Raw genomic sequence first — 18920 nt, 5'->3', positions numbered from 1 at the left:
CTCATCACCAACCTTAATTTGTAGAGAACTTTAAATATGTTTTAATAATATTATATATGGGTGCCATGTTATAAAATAATAAAGTAAAATTTTTTTAAAGAATGTAATTATTTTAGTATAGAGAAAAATAGGCCTGGTACAGTGGCTTACGCCTGTCATCCCAGCACTTTGGGAGGCCGTGGCAGGTGGATCATGAGGTCAAGAGATGGAGACAATCCTGGCTAACACAGTGAAACCTCGTCTCTACTAAAAATACAAAAAATTAGCTGGGTGTGGTGGTGCACACCTGTAGTCCCAGCTACTCGGGAGGCTGAGGCAGGAGAATTACTTGAACCTGGGAAATAGAGGTTGCAGTAAGCCGAGATCATGCCACTGCACTCCAGCCTGGAGACAGAGCAAGACTCCATCTCAAAAAAAGAGAAAAGTAAAGGAAAAACCCACCATCTATTAACCACATGACATTTTTAAACAGTGAAATATATATATATGTGAATGAGACTTGGAAATTCAGAAAGCTACAAAATGAAAAGTGAGAGCTCCCCTTCCCCCAAAGTATAACCATTGTTGTTTCTTCTATTTCCTTCTATAAATTATGCACATATCTCCAGGTGTATATTTATACTGGAATTTTACCATTGTTTATTTGTACAATTATGCTTTGGTAGTAGGGCTTGAGGAGTATGGTTTTGAGTAAGAGACTCCATCACTGAAGATACTTCCTGAAGTGAATAAAACTATTTTAAAAGTTAACTTCTGTATTTTTTCTCCCCTTCTATTCACGTATTGCTAGAATGCTAGCCAGTTGTCAGCAAGTTTTAAGCTCTACCTAACACAGTGCTTCCCAGATGGCAGATAGGAAGTATATGTTTAATGAGTGGATGTTGTCTTTTTACCCAATAATAGGCTTACTTATTCTAATTTTATTACCATTTTTCTATTTACAGCACAGAAGAGATCCCCTTGAAGATTTTAGCTCATAACAACTTTGTTGGCCGTCTTATTGGTAAAGAAGGAAGAAACCTTAAAAAAATTGAGCAAGACACAGACACTAAAATCACGATATCTCCGTGAGTGCTCCTCTGTTTTTGAATTAGAAAACCCTGTAATACGCTGCATGTTGTATATTGGGCTTGGCTTCCCACTTGACAGCTGCTTCAGCTAGCCTGTGCTACTGTACTTACACATGGTTTCTCAGATGCAGCCTGCTGCCTGCTACTTTTCTGACCCCGTATTGGAGCATTATCTGCTTCTGGCAGGAGGAACCAAATGCTTTACATTCATGTTTTCTTTTTTTTTAATACATATATATATTTTTTTTTTTTCAAGACGGGGTTTCACCATGTTGGTCAGGCTGGTCTTGAACTCCCGATCTCAGCTGATCCACCCGCCTTGGCCTCCAAAGTGCTTGGATTACAGGTGTGAGCCACCACACCCAGCCACATTCATGTTTTCTAAATGCAGTCTTAACAATGTTTCATGACATTTATTCCCAATGTTGGAATATGTAACCCAGTTTATTATCCTTTGTCGTGTTACACATTATCCCAACATTTGACAGCTTAAGACAATGGAGAACGCTAATTGCTCAGCTAGTTTTTATGGGTTAAGAATTCAGGAGTAGCTTAGCTGGGTGGTTCTGGCTTAGGGTGTCATGATGCTACTGACAAGTCGATGCTGGCTGTTGGCAGGAAGGCTCAGTTCCTCCCACATGGGCTTCTCCACAGAGCTGCTTGAGTGTCCTCAAGACATGGCAGCTGTCAAGATGGAGAAGACTGCATTGTCTTTTATGACATAGCCTTAGAAGTTACAGTCTATTATTTTTCTAATACTGTTTACACAAGTCAGCCCTGTTTGGTACGTATGTGGGGGACTGCAGATAACTGGGTGGCAGGGAGTCACCTTGGAGGCAGGCTATCACACCTAGAATCTGGATGGTCTGAAATTACATAGAAAGGTTTTTCTTTTTCTGAGGGTGACTATTCTTAGTTTCAGAGTACTCAAAAAGGTGGGAAACGATTGATGAACTGAGGAAGAATGCTAGGGGAAAGACTGATGCCCAGTGTTGTGTGGCAAGTTTTCAAAGGACGTAGTGCAGAAGCAGGATACTTCAGTTTGGTTGTAAAGAAAGGAAAAAAACCCACAAAGTGGTAAATATGGTAATACTACTTTGTCTTAAATTTACCCCGAGAAAGGGGAGAGTTTTAAAAGAAAAAAATCTTAACAGTGATTCTAGAAACAGCTATTTAAAAACTGTAATACAAAATCCTTGGCAGGGCCAGATTGAGACTGAATTAGAATTATGTACTTCTTTTTGAAGTAGTCTAAGAGAAATAGTCTTCATTATATAAATGTTCATATTTTTATCAAGTTTTAGGAAAATGTTGAGGAATAACTTCCCATTCATCTGGCTCAAGGTTAGGCTATGACATTTCACTAGTAGTGAAAATGAGAACTTCAGAAAGATGAAGGAGATTTGTACCAATAACCCATATTCTCTCAATTTATATACTTAGTTCTGTTTTCCATGGCAGATATCTCTCATTGCTTTCCTGCATAGGTTTAGGTGTTTTCAGGTATGATTTTTAGTGGCTTTTGAAGGTTTAGCAGGACCTGGGTCCCGCAGGGAGTGTCTGAATATTTCTGCTGCTGTCTAACGTTTTTTTGTCTAAATGGCCACCAGCGAATCATTGTAAATTTTACTCAAGATGGACTGATATTCCTCCAGCCTACTTTAATCTAAACTCTAAAAAAAAAACTGGTAAAAGCTAGTTTAGACATACAAAGTTTGGCTTGTGGTTTTAAGTACTTCCATTCTTTCTCCTTGCTTGGTGAGCCAGAAAATACAATTGCACGAGAATGCCAATTATGCCTAGAATTGGTTAGTCCAGACTAGGAACATACTTATGAAAGGTTATGTACTTCGAGTATATGGTTTCCAAAAAACTGTACATCTTTCCAGTTATTTCTCCATTCACTGTTAAATTGTGAAAATGGTTCAACTTTAAGCGGTTGAGAAGTAAGCTATATTTAAAAGAGATACCTGATTGAACTATATGTACCCGGTAATCTTTACTTGAGAAGACGGGAGGCCAAGCATTTTCTTCTCTCTTGCAGCTTTACAATTTTGGATTTATGTCTTTTGGGGCTTACTCATTTTCCATCATGTTTTACCACCCACTTTTATATATTACCAAGCTCCACAGTTCGTTTTTAATTGCTATGGGTGGCAGAATTATTATTAACTGCCTTCTTTCTACAATTTTCATTCTTTTTCTTTCCCTTCTTTCTCATTCTGCAGATTGCAGGAATTGACGCTGTATAATCCAGAACGCACCATTACAGTTAAAGGCAACGTTGAGACATGTGCCAAAGCTGAGGAAGAGATCATGAAGAAAATCAGGGAGTCTTACGAAAATGATATTGCTTCTATGAATGTTAGTTTTGTTACAAAGGGCATGTCTTTATTTTAAAAAATAGTTAAAATGATGTTTCTAACTGCATTCATAGTGAATTCTTTTGTGGCATTATCATTAGAAGAAGTTCTAGTTGATTTTTAGCATTCACAGCAAGTACCCTGGGATAGTGGTGAAGATACTGGCTTTGACATTAAGCTTTACTGTCTATGTGACTTTAGCAAATTATTTAGTCTTCGAGCATTAGCCTTCTTCTCTCTGAAGTAAGGCTGGTGTCAACCTACAAAGGTTAATATAGTACCACTTTTACAATGCTAATTTGAGAGAGTTTAATGTAGAAGGAATATTACATGAACTGGATTTGAATCACAGACAGACCATTTATGAGCTGCAATTCTATTCTCTTAGATGATTTAGTCTCTCTGAGCCTCAGTTTACTCATCTGTAAAATGGGACTACTGCCTACCTTGCATGCTGATTAGGATTACAATAGTCATAATGCATATCAAAGTTAATGATAAGATTAAAGGTTTAAAACTTACTTGGTTACCCATATAAATAAACCTTGGAGATACAAGAATTTCAATTGATTAAACAATCTGCATAGTGCATCTGAGGCTATTAAAGCAAATTGCTGACATTGCTTAGTGAGTGAAATGGTGCTGAAAATGGAACACTTCAAAAGTCCATCTTAAATTTTAAAGAAAATGATTTAAAAATTTTTTTTTTCAATTGGGCCAGACATCTGAAACACAAAACCTGAGAGAACGAAAATGTGAAAACATTGCCTTTGTCAGGAAGTCTAGAATGCAAACTATTTTACACCCCACGCGACTCCCTGCCAACCTTCTTCATGTTGTCACTACTTGGCTCCAATGTCTTAGAATCAATTGGGATTAAATATAACCCCCGCAGGCCTTTTAAAAAGATTGTCAAGTACACTCCAATCTCCCTTCCACCATCTACATTACATCCTCAACCCTTATAAAATTAAATTAAAATCCCCTTTCTGGCTCCTGTATCCATTCCAGTGATATGTTTACTTGCAGTAGTTAACATGGGGATGGATCCTGATTTCCAGAGGGCTCAACTTTGAGTTTTCCAGACCCATGGTTGCTAAATTTTACCCAGCAAATAAAGATCTCTTAATAGCTGGTTTGCTTTACAATGAACCAGTCTCACTTGATTACCTCTTAAACTCTGATACATTACTTTCAGTCTATATTTAGTTTGCCCACAATATGTAGAGTACAGTTTTGTCTAAGCCCTGTGAGCTAGTCGTAAGGAAAAGGAAGGCTGCCCTTGAGGTATCTTAATACAGTTGTAAATGATGTACTCAAGTAAAGTCCCATGGAACATCTGTTCTGACTTTTAAGATGGTTTTTTTATTAGACAGATCAATAGTTTGAATATTGTCACTTAAAAATGCTTACTTTTCCTTGATCCTTTTAATTGTCAAATTAAGGGTCCTTTTTACTATTGCAGCTTCAAGCACATTTAATTCCTGGATTAAATCTGAACGCCTTGGGTCTGTTCCCACCTACTTCAGGGATGCCACCTCCCACCTCAGGTCCCCCTTCAGCCATGACTCCTCCCTACCCACAGTTTGAGGTAAGATAACTGGCCTTGGCTTTCTTTGTGATTGGGCAAAATCTTAATGTAAACCTAGTCCCTGGTGATGATCTATTTAGAGCCAACATATGCTCTCCAGTTCTTGCTAATGAAGCCGACTTACGGAGTGTGGAGTAGACATGGGATTGTTTTGAAGTTTTTGGATAGTAGGGTTGTCAACATGTGTTTTCAAATATCACAAGAAAAGTATGGGACTCTGAGGTGGCAGGAGAGGAAACTGATTTTTTTTTTAATTTAAATTTTTTTTTCTTTTATTCAAAGTTCTGGGATACACGTGCAGAACATGCAGGTTTGTTATATAGGTATACATGTGCCACAGTGGTTATTTAAAATTTTTTTTGAGATAGAGTCTCTCTCTGTCACCCAGGCTGGAATGCAATGGGGTGATCTCTGCTCACTGCATCCTCTACCTTCCCGGTTCAAAAATTCTCATGCCTTAGCCTCCTGAGTAACTGGGATTACAGGTGTGTGCCACACCATACCCGGCTGATTCCTTTGTGCATTTTTAGTAGAGACAGGGTTTTGCCATGTTGTTCAGGCTGGTCTCGAACTCCTGGCCTCCAGTGGTCTGCCCACCTCAGCCTCTCAAAGTGCTGGGGTTACAGGTGTGAGCTACCACGTACTAAACGAAAGGATTTTTAAAAGGCTTCCTTCATATTTGTCATCTGGATGTCAAGTCAAGGTCTTTGAAAGGTCAGGAGTGACTGTGCGTGTTTTCCATGTTGAGCATTTGTGCTTTTTTAAACCAGTGAGATAAGATAGTTTTGCGCACAGTTACATTACATGTGTGCATGCGCATACATTAGGCAGCTCTTTGCTTTGTAAAGAGGTAGGTTATGTAAGAAATAAATCTTAGGCTGGGCACTGTGGATTACGCCTTTTAGCCCAGCACTTTGGGAGACCAAGGCAGGTGGATCACCTGAGGTCAGGACTTCCAGACCAGCCTGGCTAACATGGTGAAACCCTGTCTCTACTAAAAATACAAAAAATTAGCCAGGCATGATGGCAGGCGCCTATAATCCCAGCTATTTGGGAAGCTGAGGCAGGAATCATTGCTTGAACCTGGGAGGTGGAGGTTACAGTGAATCAAGATTGCGCCACTATACTCCAGCCTGGGAAACAGAGCAAGACTCAGTCTGGAAAAAAAAAAAAAAAAAAAAACCTTTTATATTTGCTTTTAAGAATAGCAGTTTCCTTGAGGTCACAAATAGGAGCCTAGCAATGGTATAAAAATAACCATAGCACACAGCAGACAACTGATAAAATAAATTATTTTGAAAGTAGTTCAAAATTCATTTGCATTACCCATGATAATTGGAGGTAGACAGTCCTGTGACATTCTAGGATCTTCCTTCATGAATTTGTTTTTTACGTTTCTCCCTTTTTGGCTGTCTTACTTAATACTAATATTTTGAGTGATACTTCTTACACCAATTTAGAGAAATGTCCAGGTGGAATAGGTTGGGGATTCCATTGTTACCAGTACCTAGAATAAATATGTAGAGCAAAATGACATTAAAATTGTACAGAAAATGCAGATGGCTCAAATTGTCCCTTTTACCACTTTAAAAATGAAAATTTCCAGGCCGGGCGCAGTGGCTCACGCCTGTAATCCCAGCACTTTGGGAGGCCGAGGCGGGTGGATCACGAGGTCAAGAGATCGAGACCATCCTGCTCAACATGGTGAAACCTCGTCTCTACTAAAAATACAAAAATTAGCTGGGCATGGTGGTGCGTGCCTGTAGTCCCAGCTACTCGGGAGGCTGAGGCAGGAGAATTGCTTGAACCCAGGAGGCGGAGGTTGCGGTGAGCCGAGATCGCGCCATTGCACTCCAGCCTGGGTAACAAGAGTGAAACTCTGTCTCAAAAAAGAAAAAGAAAAAAGAAAATTTCCTTTTCCTGTCCTTGAACACACCAAGCTGACAGGGATTCTGAGCAGGTGCCCTCTTGCTGTGTGTTTCCGCTTTTACTATCAGCAGCATCTTGTCTCCTCTGCAATCCACCTGCCATTTCTAGTTAGTTTGGGCCTATAAACCATAAAACAGATAGAAGGATGGCCATCAAAATTTCAGCCACAGGTGAAGTGTGCATAGATTCATTATGTGTCCTCTAAAGTGGCTGACATGTTTGTACCCTGATGCTAAAGGGGACTGGTGGAAAGAACCCTGGAGACAGATCCTAAGTCTGGCCCACTGCCTCTGCCATAATTTTGTGTCACTAAAGGTCAGACTACTTGGCTCTGGGTTTATTTTGTCACCTGTATAATGAAAAAACTGAACCAGAAGGGCCAGGCGTGGTGGCTCGTGCCTGTAATCTCAGCACTTTGGGAGGCCGAGGCAGGTGGATCACCTGAGGTCAGGAGTTCAAGACCAGCCTGGCCAACATGGTGAAACCCTATCTTGGGGGAAAAGAAAAATGAACCAGAAGAATTGTGTCTAAAGACTGTAAGGTCACACATTTTGAGTTTCTGTAGAATTCAGTAATATGAAAGGTTTAAGGAGAAATGGGGGAGAATGAGCCTAAAATAGGAATCTCAGAGTACATCTAGACACTTACCTTTGAACATGCCCACTAGTTTATGTGTGTGTCAGAGGATTGAGTTTCGGGTGAGTGTGTTCCCAACACTTTGTGTAAAATGACTCTTAGTAAAAGCTACAATGAGCCGATCATGTGAAGTAACTCTGTGCTAGGAAAGTTCACATCTAACCAACATTTCTGCTAGTTGCCCAATTAGCTTTCTCTCTGGGTGGGTTGCTTAACCTCTCTGTTCCTTTCATTCCCAGTTTGTAAATTGAGGTGTTCCTTTAACTCTTTTCTTGTCTCCATACTGGTGACACGTTCCAATCAGCAAAGCTTTTCTCATTACAAGTGGTCACAGAATAGAACATTCTTGGACATCAGTCATTTATACTTAAGTGGATGCTTCAGTAGCCAAAATTCCTAAAGCGAACTTGTAGGTAACTATTTTTAAAATATATGGATAAGACTACATATTCTCTGGATTTAGTCATTTTTCGGACTTAAGGTATGGTTCTGTGTATCAGGTTCCTATGTTAGAAAAATTAAGAATGCTTTGAGAGAAGTGAGCTCATATTAAGAACTTGTATTTCTCAAGCACTTCTATAGTCTTAAATGTCTGAATGACTTAAATCAGTGGCAGTTTTGTTTTATTTTAAGAATGGGAGGAGGAGGTCTGTGATGTTTACTTTAATAAAAGTTGAGGCTGGGCGCAGTGGCTCACACCTGTAATCCCAGCACTTTGGGAGGCCAACGCGGGTGGTTCACGAGGTCAAGAGATCGAGACCATCCTGGCCAACATGGTGAAACCCCATGTCTACTGAAAAATACAAAAATTAGCTGGGCATGGTGGCGCCCACCTGTAGTCCCAGCTACTCGGGAGGCTGAGGCACTAGAATTGCTTGAACCCAGGAGGTGGAGATTGCAGTGAGCCGAGATTGTGCCACTGTATTCCAGCCTGGCACCTGGCGACAGAGCAAGACTCTGTCTCAAAACAAAAAAAAAGTTGAGCCAAGAGTAAATATAAGGAAGATGTCACTGGAATAGGTCATCTTGCTTCTCCTGAGTTATTTAAGCTAAATTAAATATGTGCCATTAGAAGGAACAAGTGAGAACAGAAGATGCAGAAGCTGCCACCAGTAAAAATACTGCAACAGGGAAAGAGCTGCAAATACATAACAGTCTTGCAGTTTCAAAGATAGGCAAAGGGAATTCATATTCTTAAATGAATACAACATGGGCAGTCTTAGCAATCTGCATTCTTCACAGAATTCCAGTGGATATTTTATTCTACATGTATTTCAGGCAGTGATACAATGGAGTCCTCAAATTTATAATGGAATATTTTCCTAAATAATTTACCCAAATCATTTATTTCCCTAAATCATATATTACTGTTTTTATTTCTTATTTTACATTCATTGACAGTCTGTAAAATTCAGCATTAATTATTCCCTGCCTTAAAGGGGGAAAATGTTTTTCCCATAGTTAAATTAGAATTATCCCAGACAATTTGAATTAAAATCCTCAGGGATAGGCATAAGGCATAGGTAAGAAGTTTGAAAGCTCCCTAGATGACTCCAATGTGTAGCCAAGGACAGCAACAACTGCTCTGTTCAATTAGTTAGGAACCTGTGTCCTACTAAATAAATAAAAATCTCAGTGGGAGCAGGTAGAAGCTCAGAAAAGTGCAGTTTCTTTTTGTTTTTTGTTTTGAGATGGAGTTTTGCTGTTGTTGCCCAATCTGAAGTGCAATGGTGCGATCTCGGCTCATCGCAACCTCTGCCTCCCAGGTTCAAGCCATTCTCCTGCCTTAGCCTCCCAAGTAGCTGGGATTACAGGCATGCACCACCCTACCCGTCTAATTTTTCGTACTTTTAGTACCATGCTGGTCAGGCTAGTCTCAAACTCCGGAACTCAGGTGATCTGCCTGCCTCGGCCTCCCAAAGTACTGGGGTTACAGATGCGAGCCAGCATGCCTGGCCAGAAATGTGTAGTTTTATAAAGGTCATTGGGAGTTTTCTGCTGCCCATTCATTGTCAAGAACTGTTCTTTTCAAAAGATGGGATCTCACTCTGTTGCCCAGGCTGGACTTGAACTGCTGGGTGCAAGTAATCCTCCCACCTCTGATTCCCAAGTAGCTGGGACCACAGGCATACACCATCATGCCCAGCTAAGAACTACCATTCTACAAAGAATGTTAACAAGTCTTTGGAGAGGCACTTCAGTGTTGGAAAGAACATTTTCTGTCGATATCAGTACATGGGAGAAAAAGTTTAGAGTAGGCACAAATACCTACCAGTTGTGTATGTCCCCGTTTCTGCCTTGTTCTATGTCTTAAACAGTGGAAAGGAAAAAAAACCCACTTCTTTCTCTCTGGACCACCTGCCATCCCAACTCACAGGCAAATATGCCAAAAACCTCTTTGGGATATTGCCATATGTCTGTCTTCACTCTCCTAACTCTATTTTGGCAAGTTACATGTATCAGGATTAGGTTTGGCTGTGTGTCATTACAAGAAAAAAAATGGCTTAAATTATTTTTTTCTTTTTTATGAGAAGAGTTCAAGGGTAGATAATCCAAGGCTGGAAGCGATTCCACTATATCCTCCAGGACTGGTGCTTCTATCTGCCTGAGTGCCATTCCCTGGTCCAGGATAACTGCTCAAGCTCCAACTATTGGGTTTGTTTCCAGCCATCAAGAAGGATAAAGGATTGCTGGGTATGGTGATAGACACCTGTAGTCCCAGCTACTTGGGAGGCTGAGGTGGGAGGATTGCTTGAGACCAGGATTTTGAGTCCAGCCTGGGCAATGTGGTGAGTGAGACCTCATTTCAAACTGAAAAAAGGATAAAGGATCAAAATTGGCAGCATCCTTATTTAAGGACACTGCCTGAGGACAGCTTTTCATACTTCCATTGGCCTCATGTTGGCCAGAACATACCACTGGCTGCGTCTAGCTGCAAGAGAAGCTGGGAAATAATCCCTATTTGGGGGCAACAGTATGCTCATTAAACACAGGGTCTATTACAAAAGGAAAATATGTATTGGGGACAGCTGTTTGTCTGCTTCACTGGATTTGGCACTATTACCTGTTAAAGGAGCCTCCCAGAGCCTGGAAGAGAGGAAGTAAGCGTTTAAGTTCTCTAAAAAGGCAGAATCTATTGTGGAGAAGAAAATTCCGTATTCCAGATTCCTATTCCTGTGGTTATTTTCTTCTAAATAAAGAGAAAACACCATTATTCAGAAAATCATACTGTCCCTGGACACAATTCAAGTAAATTCTATTTTCAAATAGCTGCCAATCTTCTGGCTTAACGTTTAGTGGAACAATTCTTAAACAACTATTGTTTTGAGTATATAACTTGAAGTTGCAGGGGGCCGAGGTGGGGGGTTTGCAAGCACTTAGTTGGAATAGCTTTGCCTTCACTGTTTTTAGACTTTGTTCTTTTTCTAAATCCAGATCACTAATACTTATGTGTACCTAGTGGTCACTACTTTTTGAAATACAAATAAACTCTTGTTTTTAAAGGTAAATTTTCCAAACCGTTACCAGTTTCTGTACTTAGCATTGCTTCTTCCTTTCTTTTCTTTCCTTTTTTTATAGAGACAGAGTCTTGCTCTATTGGCCAGGCTGGAGTGTGATGGCGCAATCTTGGCTCACTGCAGACTCCACCTCCTGGGTTCAAGTGATTCTTGTGACCCAGCCTCCTGAGTAGCTGGGATTACAAGCATGCACCACCATGGCTAATTTTTTAGTTTTAGTAGAGATAGGGTTTCACCATGTTTGCTAGACTGGTTTCAAATGCTTGACCTCAAGTGATCCACCCACCTCAGCCTCTGAAAGTGCTGGGATTGACCTCAAATGAGCCATTCACCCAGCCTATTCTTTAGCAAGAAAAGTGAAGCCAAAAAGAAGCGGCAGTGATAATGACCAGGCATTTCAGTGAGCTGAGGAGGTTGAGGTTGCAGTGAGCTGAGATCATGCCATTGCACTCCCGCCTGCATCACAGAGCAAGACTCTGTCTCAAAAAAAAAAAAGAGAAAAGAACATACTATGTAAGAGTCTATTATGTTATTTAAAAAAAAAACTGGGTTAGAAAGTTAAAAATCGACAGGCATTTTGTTCTCAGCACTTTTAAATTGTTCCTGAACTGCATTCTGGTATCTATTCTTGCTGATGAGAAGCTTGCTGTTCCTTTGAAGCTATCACAGATTACACATTAAGATCATGTTTCATCTGGGTGTGGTGGCTCACGCCTATAATCCCAGCACTTTGGGAAGCCGAGGTAGGCAGATGATGAGGTCAGGAGATCGAGGCCACTCTGGCCCACGTGGTGAAACCCTGTCTTTACTAAAAATACAAAAATTAGCTGGACATGGTGGCACATGCCTGTAATCCCAGCTATTCGGGAGGCTGAGGCAGGAGAATTGCTTGAACCAGGGAGTCGGAGGTTGCAGCGAGCTAACATTAAGCCTCTGTACTCCAGCCTGGTGACATAGTGAGACACTGTCTCAAAAAAAAAAAAGTTTATTCTTGGTGACCTGTAGGTTAACAGTGAACCTCTGCTTTTGTTTTAAATGTATATTTCCTGTCAAGAAGTATGTTTTGATTGCTAAGTGTTTCAAAGAATCTGCCTTATACACACACACACACACACACACACACACAATATTTTCTTTTTCTTTCAGAATTGTTTCATTTCTATACTCATGTTTTCTTATTCCTGCTTTGTAGCATGAAAGTAGAATGATGCGTCTCTTCTTTTAGATAAATCCCTTGCCTCTATTCCATTCTAGAACTTTGCCCACTAGTTCCCCAACAATATCCTGTTCTTCCCAGAACGTGCCAGGTTGAGTCCCCTGAGAGCAAAAGAGTTGGTTCTTCCAACAGACAAAAAGGCTCTAGTTCCTGCCTAGCAGCTGGCTCATGCAGTACTTAACTGGCAAACTTCGAGTTTATAAATGACAGGAAACGCGCCTTTCAGAAATGCTCAAACAGTAGGGAAGAAGGAATTGGCAGCTAGTGAAGCAGAGCAAGAGCTGGAATTGGCATAGTGCATGTCGCCTTAGCTAGATGGTCTTGGCAGCGTGCAGTTGGGTTGGCAGAAGCAGACCCAAGGGCTGTTGGCTTCATAATTTCGATAGCCTCTTTGGAGTCTTCTCAGAAGTCTCCAAAATGATAGTGTAACCTTAAAATGGCTAGCTTTCTGCTTATAAAAGAGGCAGGAGAGATGAGCACTTTTTAAGGCTTAACATACTCTTTAAGAAACAAAGGGCCTGGTGCAGTGACTTATGCCTGTAATCCCAGCACTTTGGGAGGCTGAGGTGAGAGGATTGCTTGAGACCACGCTGGTCAACATAGGGAGACTTGTCTCTACAAAAAAAATCTTTTTTTTTAGATTAGCCAATGTGGTGGCCCGTACCGATAGTTCCAGCTACTTGCGAGGCTAAGATGGGAAGATCACCTGAGTCCAGTGAGCTGTGATCGAGCCACTGCACTCCACCTGGGTGACAGAGTGAGACCCTGTCAAAATATATATATGTGAGTTGGAAGGAATTTTTTAGCCAGATGACTGTTTCAAGGAGTCTCTTTGTCTCTCTACTTAAGATTTCTCACTGTGGGTGCAACTCTTTTGTTGGTAAACAGTTTCTAAGTAACTCACCATGCACATTTATCATTTCTGAGAAGTCTCAGTTGTGATGCAGTTATGGTGAAAAACTTTGCCTTTGTTGTTGTTGTTGTTGTTGTTACAGACTTCAGTATTTTGCTCAGGTCATGGAGTTAAGTAAAGTTACTTTCAGTTCCAGACCAAAATCCATTTAAAAAACAACAACAAAACCCCAGGAGTATCTGTTTTACAAGCCAAAGGGAAACCCTGGCATCCTTCCAGGTTCCTGGAGGCTGATCGTGTTGGCTGGCATGCATGTCTCCATGCCTTTGTGATATCTCAGATTTTGTTCCCCACAAAGCAAATACACTTAACCTTACTGTTTGCTCATACTTGTATCTCTTCGGTTAGATGATTAGGAATTACTCATTGGCAGACTTCACCAGTTATGCAACCTTTCAGTTGAGCAGCTTTGTTCTTCTGTTACTTCAAGCCATAGTTCAGAGTCTGCCAAGAAGTCCAAAGGAAGTTTTGCCAATAGGCATCTGGCAGAAATCCACTGGGAAGCAGCTTGTGTCCTGTGAACATCCTTCAGCCCTGAAGAATGTATCCAAGAAAAAGGTTTAGGAAGAAGAGTTCAGACAGTGCAACTAGACCTTAACTTAAATGTAAGGAATGTGTAACAAGACTGAGTAATACTAAACGGACTTTTCAAACCTAGGCCTCATAGACTTAAATTCACAGGTATAAAAGGCTTATCATATACCTTTGCTTTTGCTGCTGAGTTTTGCAAGTAAAATTTTTAAATTATCTGTTTATTTGCGGTGTACAAATCCTGACACAGACTTGTTCTAGGATAGGCTTATTCTAGTCTCCATTTCTTTTCTTTTCTTGCTCTGTCACCCAGGCTGTAGTGCAGTAGCATGATCTCGGCTCACTGCAGCCTCTACCTCTGGGTTCATGCATTCTTCTGCCTCAGCCCCCCAAATAGTTGGGACTACAGGCCTGCACCACCATACCCAGTTAATTTCTGAATCTGTTGTAGAGACAGAGTTTCACCATGTTGGCCAGGCTGGTCTTGATCTCTTCACCTTGTGTTCCACCCACCTCAGCCTCCCAATCTTTCTTCCTTTTTTGAGACAGAGTCTCGCTCTGTTGCTCAGGCTGGAGTGCAGTGTATTGATCTTGGCTCACTGTAACCTCCAGCTCCCAAGTTCAAGCAGTTCTCCTGCCTCAGCCTCCTGAGTAGCTGGAATTGCAGGTACATACCACCACACCTGGCTAATTTTCGTAATTTTAGAAGAGATGGGGGTTTCACCACGTCAGCCCGCTGGTCTTGAACTCCTGACCTCAAGTGATCCGCCTGCCTCAGCTTTCCAAAGTGTTGGGATTACAGGCGTGAGCCACGGCACCTGACCCGTAGCTTATTCTGAATCCCACATAAGAATGAATTGTACTAAAGAGCCAATTTAATGATTGTCAAGTTGACATCATGTTTATGTGAGCTGCCTTATATTCCCAGAGGAAAGTTTTCTTGAAAAGTAATCTTTAGTTAAGAAGATGCTTTGTGGATAGGAAATTGGAGCAAAGGGAATTGGACAATGTTCAGAAATGTCTGCACCAAGCCTCAGACATCTGATGAGTCAACTCTTCTTTAAGACACCATTGCCAACCACACATCATTGTCCATTGGAGGGCACCATCTCCTGGTGTGGAAAAACACTTAGTTTGCTTCTAACTGTGCTGCTTGTATTTGACAAGATCTGTTGCTTCTGTTTTCGTTCGAGGATAGGACATTTTGAAGTCTACACATTGATTCTTCTTGTATGTGCCCTTTTTTTCTGTTATATTTAGGTCCTTTTGACCCTTTTCTTCTGGCCACCATTCCTTTTCCAAAGCTTCACACAACATTTCTCTTAAGTTGATGCTTCGTCTTCATGTTGGGTTATTTCTCATCAGCAAAACAAGAACATGGACAACCCTTCATCACTATGTCAGAAAGATCACTTTGCTTCTGTTTCTCACAACAGCAGCCGTGGACGTGTTCCAGGCTAAGACATATGCATGTTCAAGCCAGGCTTTCAGTCTGAGGATGCTGCTGCTACATTAATGTTCTCTGGGGATATTTAGGAGTTGCTCTCTGAAGCCAGTACCAGGAATAGTCATTTTTACTAAGCAAATGAATACTTTTGTTCTCATAGTCATGGGAAATCATGCAACTTTTTTAAAAAATAAGCTGCTAGGAAGCTTAAAGCCAAATTTGTATAACAGCATTTTGGCTTCATCTTATCTTGAATGTTCAGGTCCCTATGCTCTTATTTCTTTACCTCCTTTGTTTTATCTTTCCAGATAATGTGTATTTTATAAGCAGCATAAAATTCTTTTTGGAGCAAGGCCCAGGAAACAAATAATTACACAGTCATGATGAAATACTGTGGGGTAAATCTGGGAAAGTTACACGTTAGATTTAGTTTGAGTATTAAAAAGGTCTTTATCACCACCAGCCTCCACCAAGTATATTGTTCAGAAGAATATATGGACATTCTTAGTGAGATAAAATTTTTAGATCCCACCCTTAATTTTTTTTTAAATGGTCAAGATTAACTTAATGGTCTTGATACAAGGACCAGAATGATGAAATAATGCTAACATTGAGCACAGTTTTTAAAGTCTTTTTTTTTTTTTTTGAGATGGAGTCCTGATCTGTTACCCAGGCTGGAGTGCAGTGGCGTGATCTTGGTTCACTGCAACTGCAACCTCCGCCTCCCAGGTTCAAGCCATTCTCCTGCCTCAGCTTCCTTGATAGCTGGAATTACAGGTTTGCACCACCATGCCCAGCTAATTTTTGTATTTTTTTTTTTAGTAGAGATGGGATTTCACCACATTGGCCAAGCCGGTTTGAACTCCTGACCTCAAGTGGTCTGCCCACCTCAGCCTCCGAAAGTGTTGGGATTACAGGCATAAGCTATTGCACCCAGCTGCTTTATTTTTCATAAAAGTGAGAAGCATGATTTATACTAAAATGATTTCTTCCTTTCTAAGTTTATTGATCATAAAATAAATGTACTACCATGATGATTTAGAACTGTCAGTTTTTAAAGTTTGTGCTCTTTGACTCAGTTCTATTATATAAATTCTTAGAAGTATTTGTACCAAGGCACAGAAGTTTATGTTTAAAGATTTGATTGCCTCATTGTATGAATTAGTGGAAAAATGGGAAACTGAACTTTCTGAAAGTATTTATAAAGCACATTCAGATATAGCAGAATAATTGTCAGGTGAAGATAAAGGAATTGAAACTTTTAAGTTGCAAAGTGTCTTAAATGTGCATAAGATGGGTGCGTACAGATGAGACAGCAAAACCTGCTGTTTTCAGTTCTTAATCTTCAGTTGCTGTTTTCAGTTCTTAATCTTCAGTTCACCCCTATTTTTCAAAATAAAAAGACTGTCTCTAGATGCCCTTTTTAGCATGTCAATCATCAAAGGTTTAAGCTTTTGCCAACTATGCAAAATAAATTTCTTTTGACTCATAGGAAGTCATACCAAGGCCAATCAAGGGACTTGTGAGAGGGCCCGGGAAGGCAGCTCTTCGAGTGACAGTTCTAGTGGGCACTTCTCTTTAGAGCTTTTATGTATATTTTTGACAGCTCTGGCTATATTTTAAAGCATATCTATACCCATTGAGAGCTTCATACTGGTTTATGAATCCAGCTTAGGAGATGGAGAAACCTAGGTTTGAATCCTTGGCTCCACCAGGTGCTGTGTGACTTCAGGCAAATAACCTCTTTGCTTAGTTTTCTCAACTCTAAAATGAAATTGTTGTTAGTTTCTAGAATTGGATCTGTTTTGGGGTACAGATGAGGTCATGCACAGCACCTCACACAGACGCAAACTGATCTTGCCACATGGCTGCCACATACACTCACCCGTCGGTTATTTTTGCCTCAGCCTGAGTTCTTATCTCAGCTCCGCTACTCTTGTGTGAAAACAGAAAGGCAGTATTCAAACATATCACAAATGTCTTAACTGAAGTCCTACCGGAATGGTACAACTGGAATTCCATGAACTGAGCAGGGGCCTTTTTGTATGGAAATTTGATAATACTTACCAATTTAAAATGTTCAGGCCTTTTTGACTCAGCAGTTCTACTTCTAAGAACATGTGCAATAGAGATATTTAAACAGGACACAAAATTTATGCGCAAAGATTTGAATGAAGCATTTCATTAGTTGAAAGTTGGAAACCGTGCACACATAATGTGGGTGAGAGACATCAGCTATGTATCTATTTGAGGGAATACTCTTATCAAAATGCAGTAGGGACATGTGAGTGATATGAGAAGATATCCAAGTGTATTATTAAGGTAAAAAAAGCAAATTAGAATGTTATTTATGTATGCATTTGTTTGAAAAAAGAATTTTTTTAAGAGACAGGGTCTTGCTATGTTGCCCAGGCTGGAGTGCAGTGGCTATTCACAGGCACGATCACACTACTAATCAGCACAGGAGTTCTGACTTGCTCTGTTTCCGACCTGGGTTGATTCACCCCTCCTTAGGCAACCTGGTCCCCCGCTCCCAGGAGGTCGCCATATTAATGCCTAACTTCGTGCTGGACACCTGATCGGCATAGCGCACTACAGCCCAGAACTCCTTCCTGGACTCAAGCAATCCTCCAGCTTCAGTCTCCCGAGTAGCTGGGACTATAGGCATGTGCCAACATGCCCATCTAAGTTTGTTTTTTTTTTTTTTTTTTTGAGACGGAGTTTTGCTCTTGTTACCCAGGCTGGAGTGCAATGGCGCGATCTCGGCTCACCGCAACCTCCGCCTCCTGGGTTCAGGCAATTCTCCTGCCTCAGCCTCCTGAGTAGCTGGGATTACAGGCACGCGCCACCATGCCCAGCTAATTTTTTGTATTTTTAGTAGAGACGGGGTTTCACCATGTTGACCAGGCTGGTCTCGATCTCTTGACCTTGTGATCCACCCGCCTCGGCCTCCCAAAGTGCTGGGATTACAGGCTTGAGCCACCGCGCCCGGCCTGTTTTTTTTTTGTTTGTTTTTTTACTTCTTTTTTTTTTTTTTTTTTTTTTTTTGAGATGGAGTTTCGCTCTTGTTACCCAGGCTGGAGTGCAATGGCGCGATCTCGGCTCACCGCAACCTCTGCCTCCTGGGCTCAGGCAATTCTCCTGCCTCAGCCTCCTGAGTAGCTGGGATTATAGGCACACGCCACCATGCCCAGCTGATTTTTTGTATTTTTAGTAGAGACGGGGTTTCACCATGTTGACCAGGTTGGTCTCGATCTCTCGACCTTGTGATCCACCCACCTCAACCTCCCGAAGTGCTGGGATTACAGGCTTGAGCCACCGCGCCGGGCCTTTTTTTTTTGTTTTTTGTTTGTTTTTTTTTTTTTTTTGAGACAGAATTTCGCTCTTGTTACCCAGGCTAGAGTGCAATGGCGTGATCTCGGCTCACCGCAACCTCTGCTGCCTGGGTTCAGGCAATTCTCCTGCCTCAGCCTCCTGAGTAGCTGGGATTACAGGCATGCGCCACCATGCCCAGCTAATTTTTTTTTTGTATTTTTGTAGAGACGGGGTTTCACCATGTTGACCAGGATGGTCTAGATCTCTTGACCTCGTGATCCACCCGCCTCAGCCTCCCAAAGTGCTGGGATTACAGGCTTGAGCCACCACGCCTGGCCTGTTTTAAGTTTTAATACTTCGTTTTTTTACTCATAAAACGGATCTGCCTGAC

The 18920-nt window shown here is 41.1% G+C and overlaps 1 protein-coding gene across 1 annotated transcript in view; it reads left to right on the top strand.

Annotated features, from left to right (window-relative positions):
- IGF2BP3 (insulin like growth factor 2 mRNA binding protein 3) overlaps positions 1 to 18920 on the top strand; it is a 174230-nt gene that overhangs the window by 142911 nt on the left and 12399 nt on the right. The window contains exons 8-10 of the mRNA XM_003935122.4: positions 945 to 1067; positions 3299 to 3434; positions 4899 to 5024. Coding sequence (XP_003935171.1) covers positions 945 to 1067; positions 3299 to 3434; positions 4899 to 5024 — 385 coding nt within the window. The remainder of the gene's footprint in view (positions 1 to 944; positions 1068 to 3298; positions 3435 to 4898; positions 5025 to 18920) is intronic.

Source organism: Saimiri boliviensis, chromosome 10 (assembly GCF_048565385.1).
Source record: "Saimiri boliviensis isolate mSaiBol1 chromosome 10, mSaiBol1.pri, whole genome shotgun sequence".
NCBI classification, from domain to species: Eukaryota; Metazoa; Chordata; class Mammalia; order Primates; family Cebidae; genus Saimiri; species Saimiri boliviensis.
Note: the sequence above shows the minus strand (reverse complement) of the source record. Positions and strands in the feature narration are given on the sequence as shown.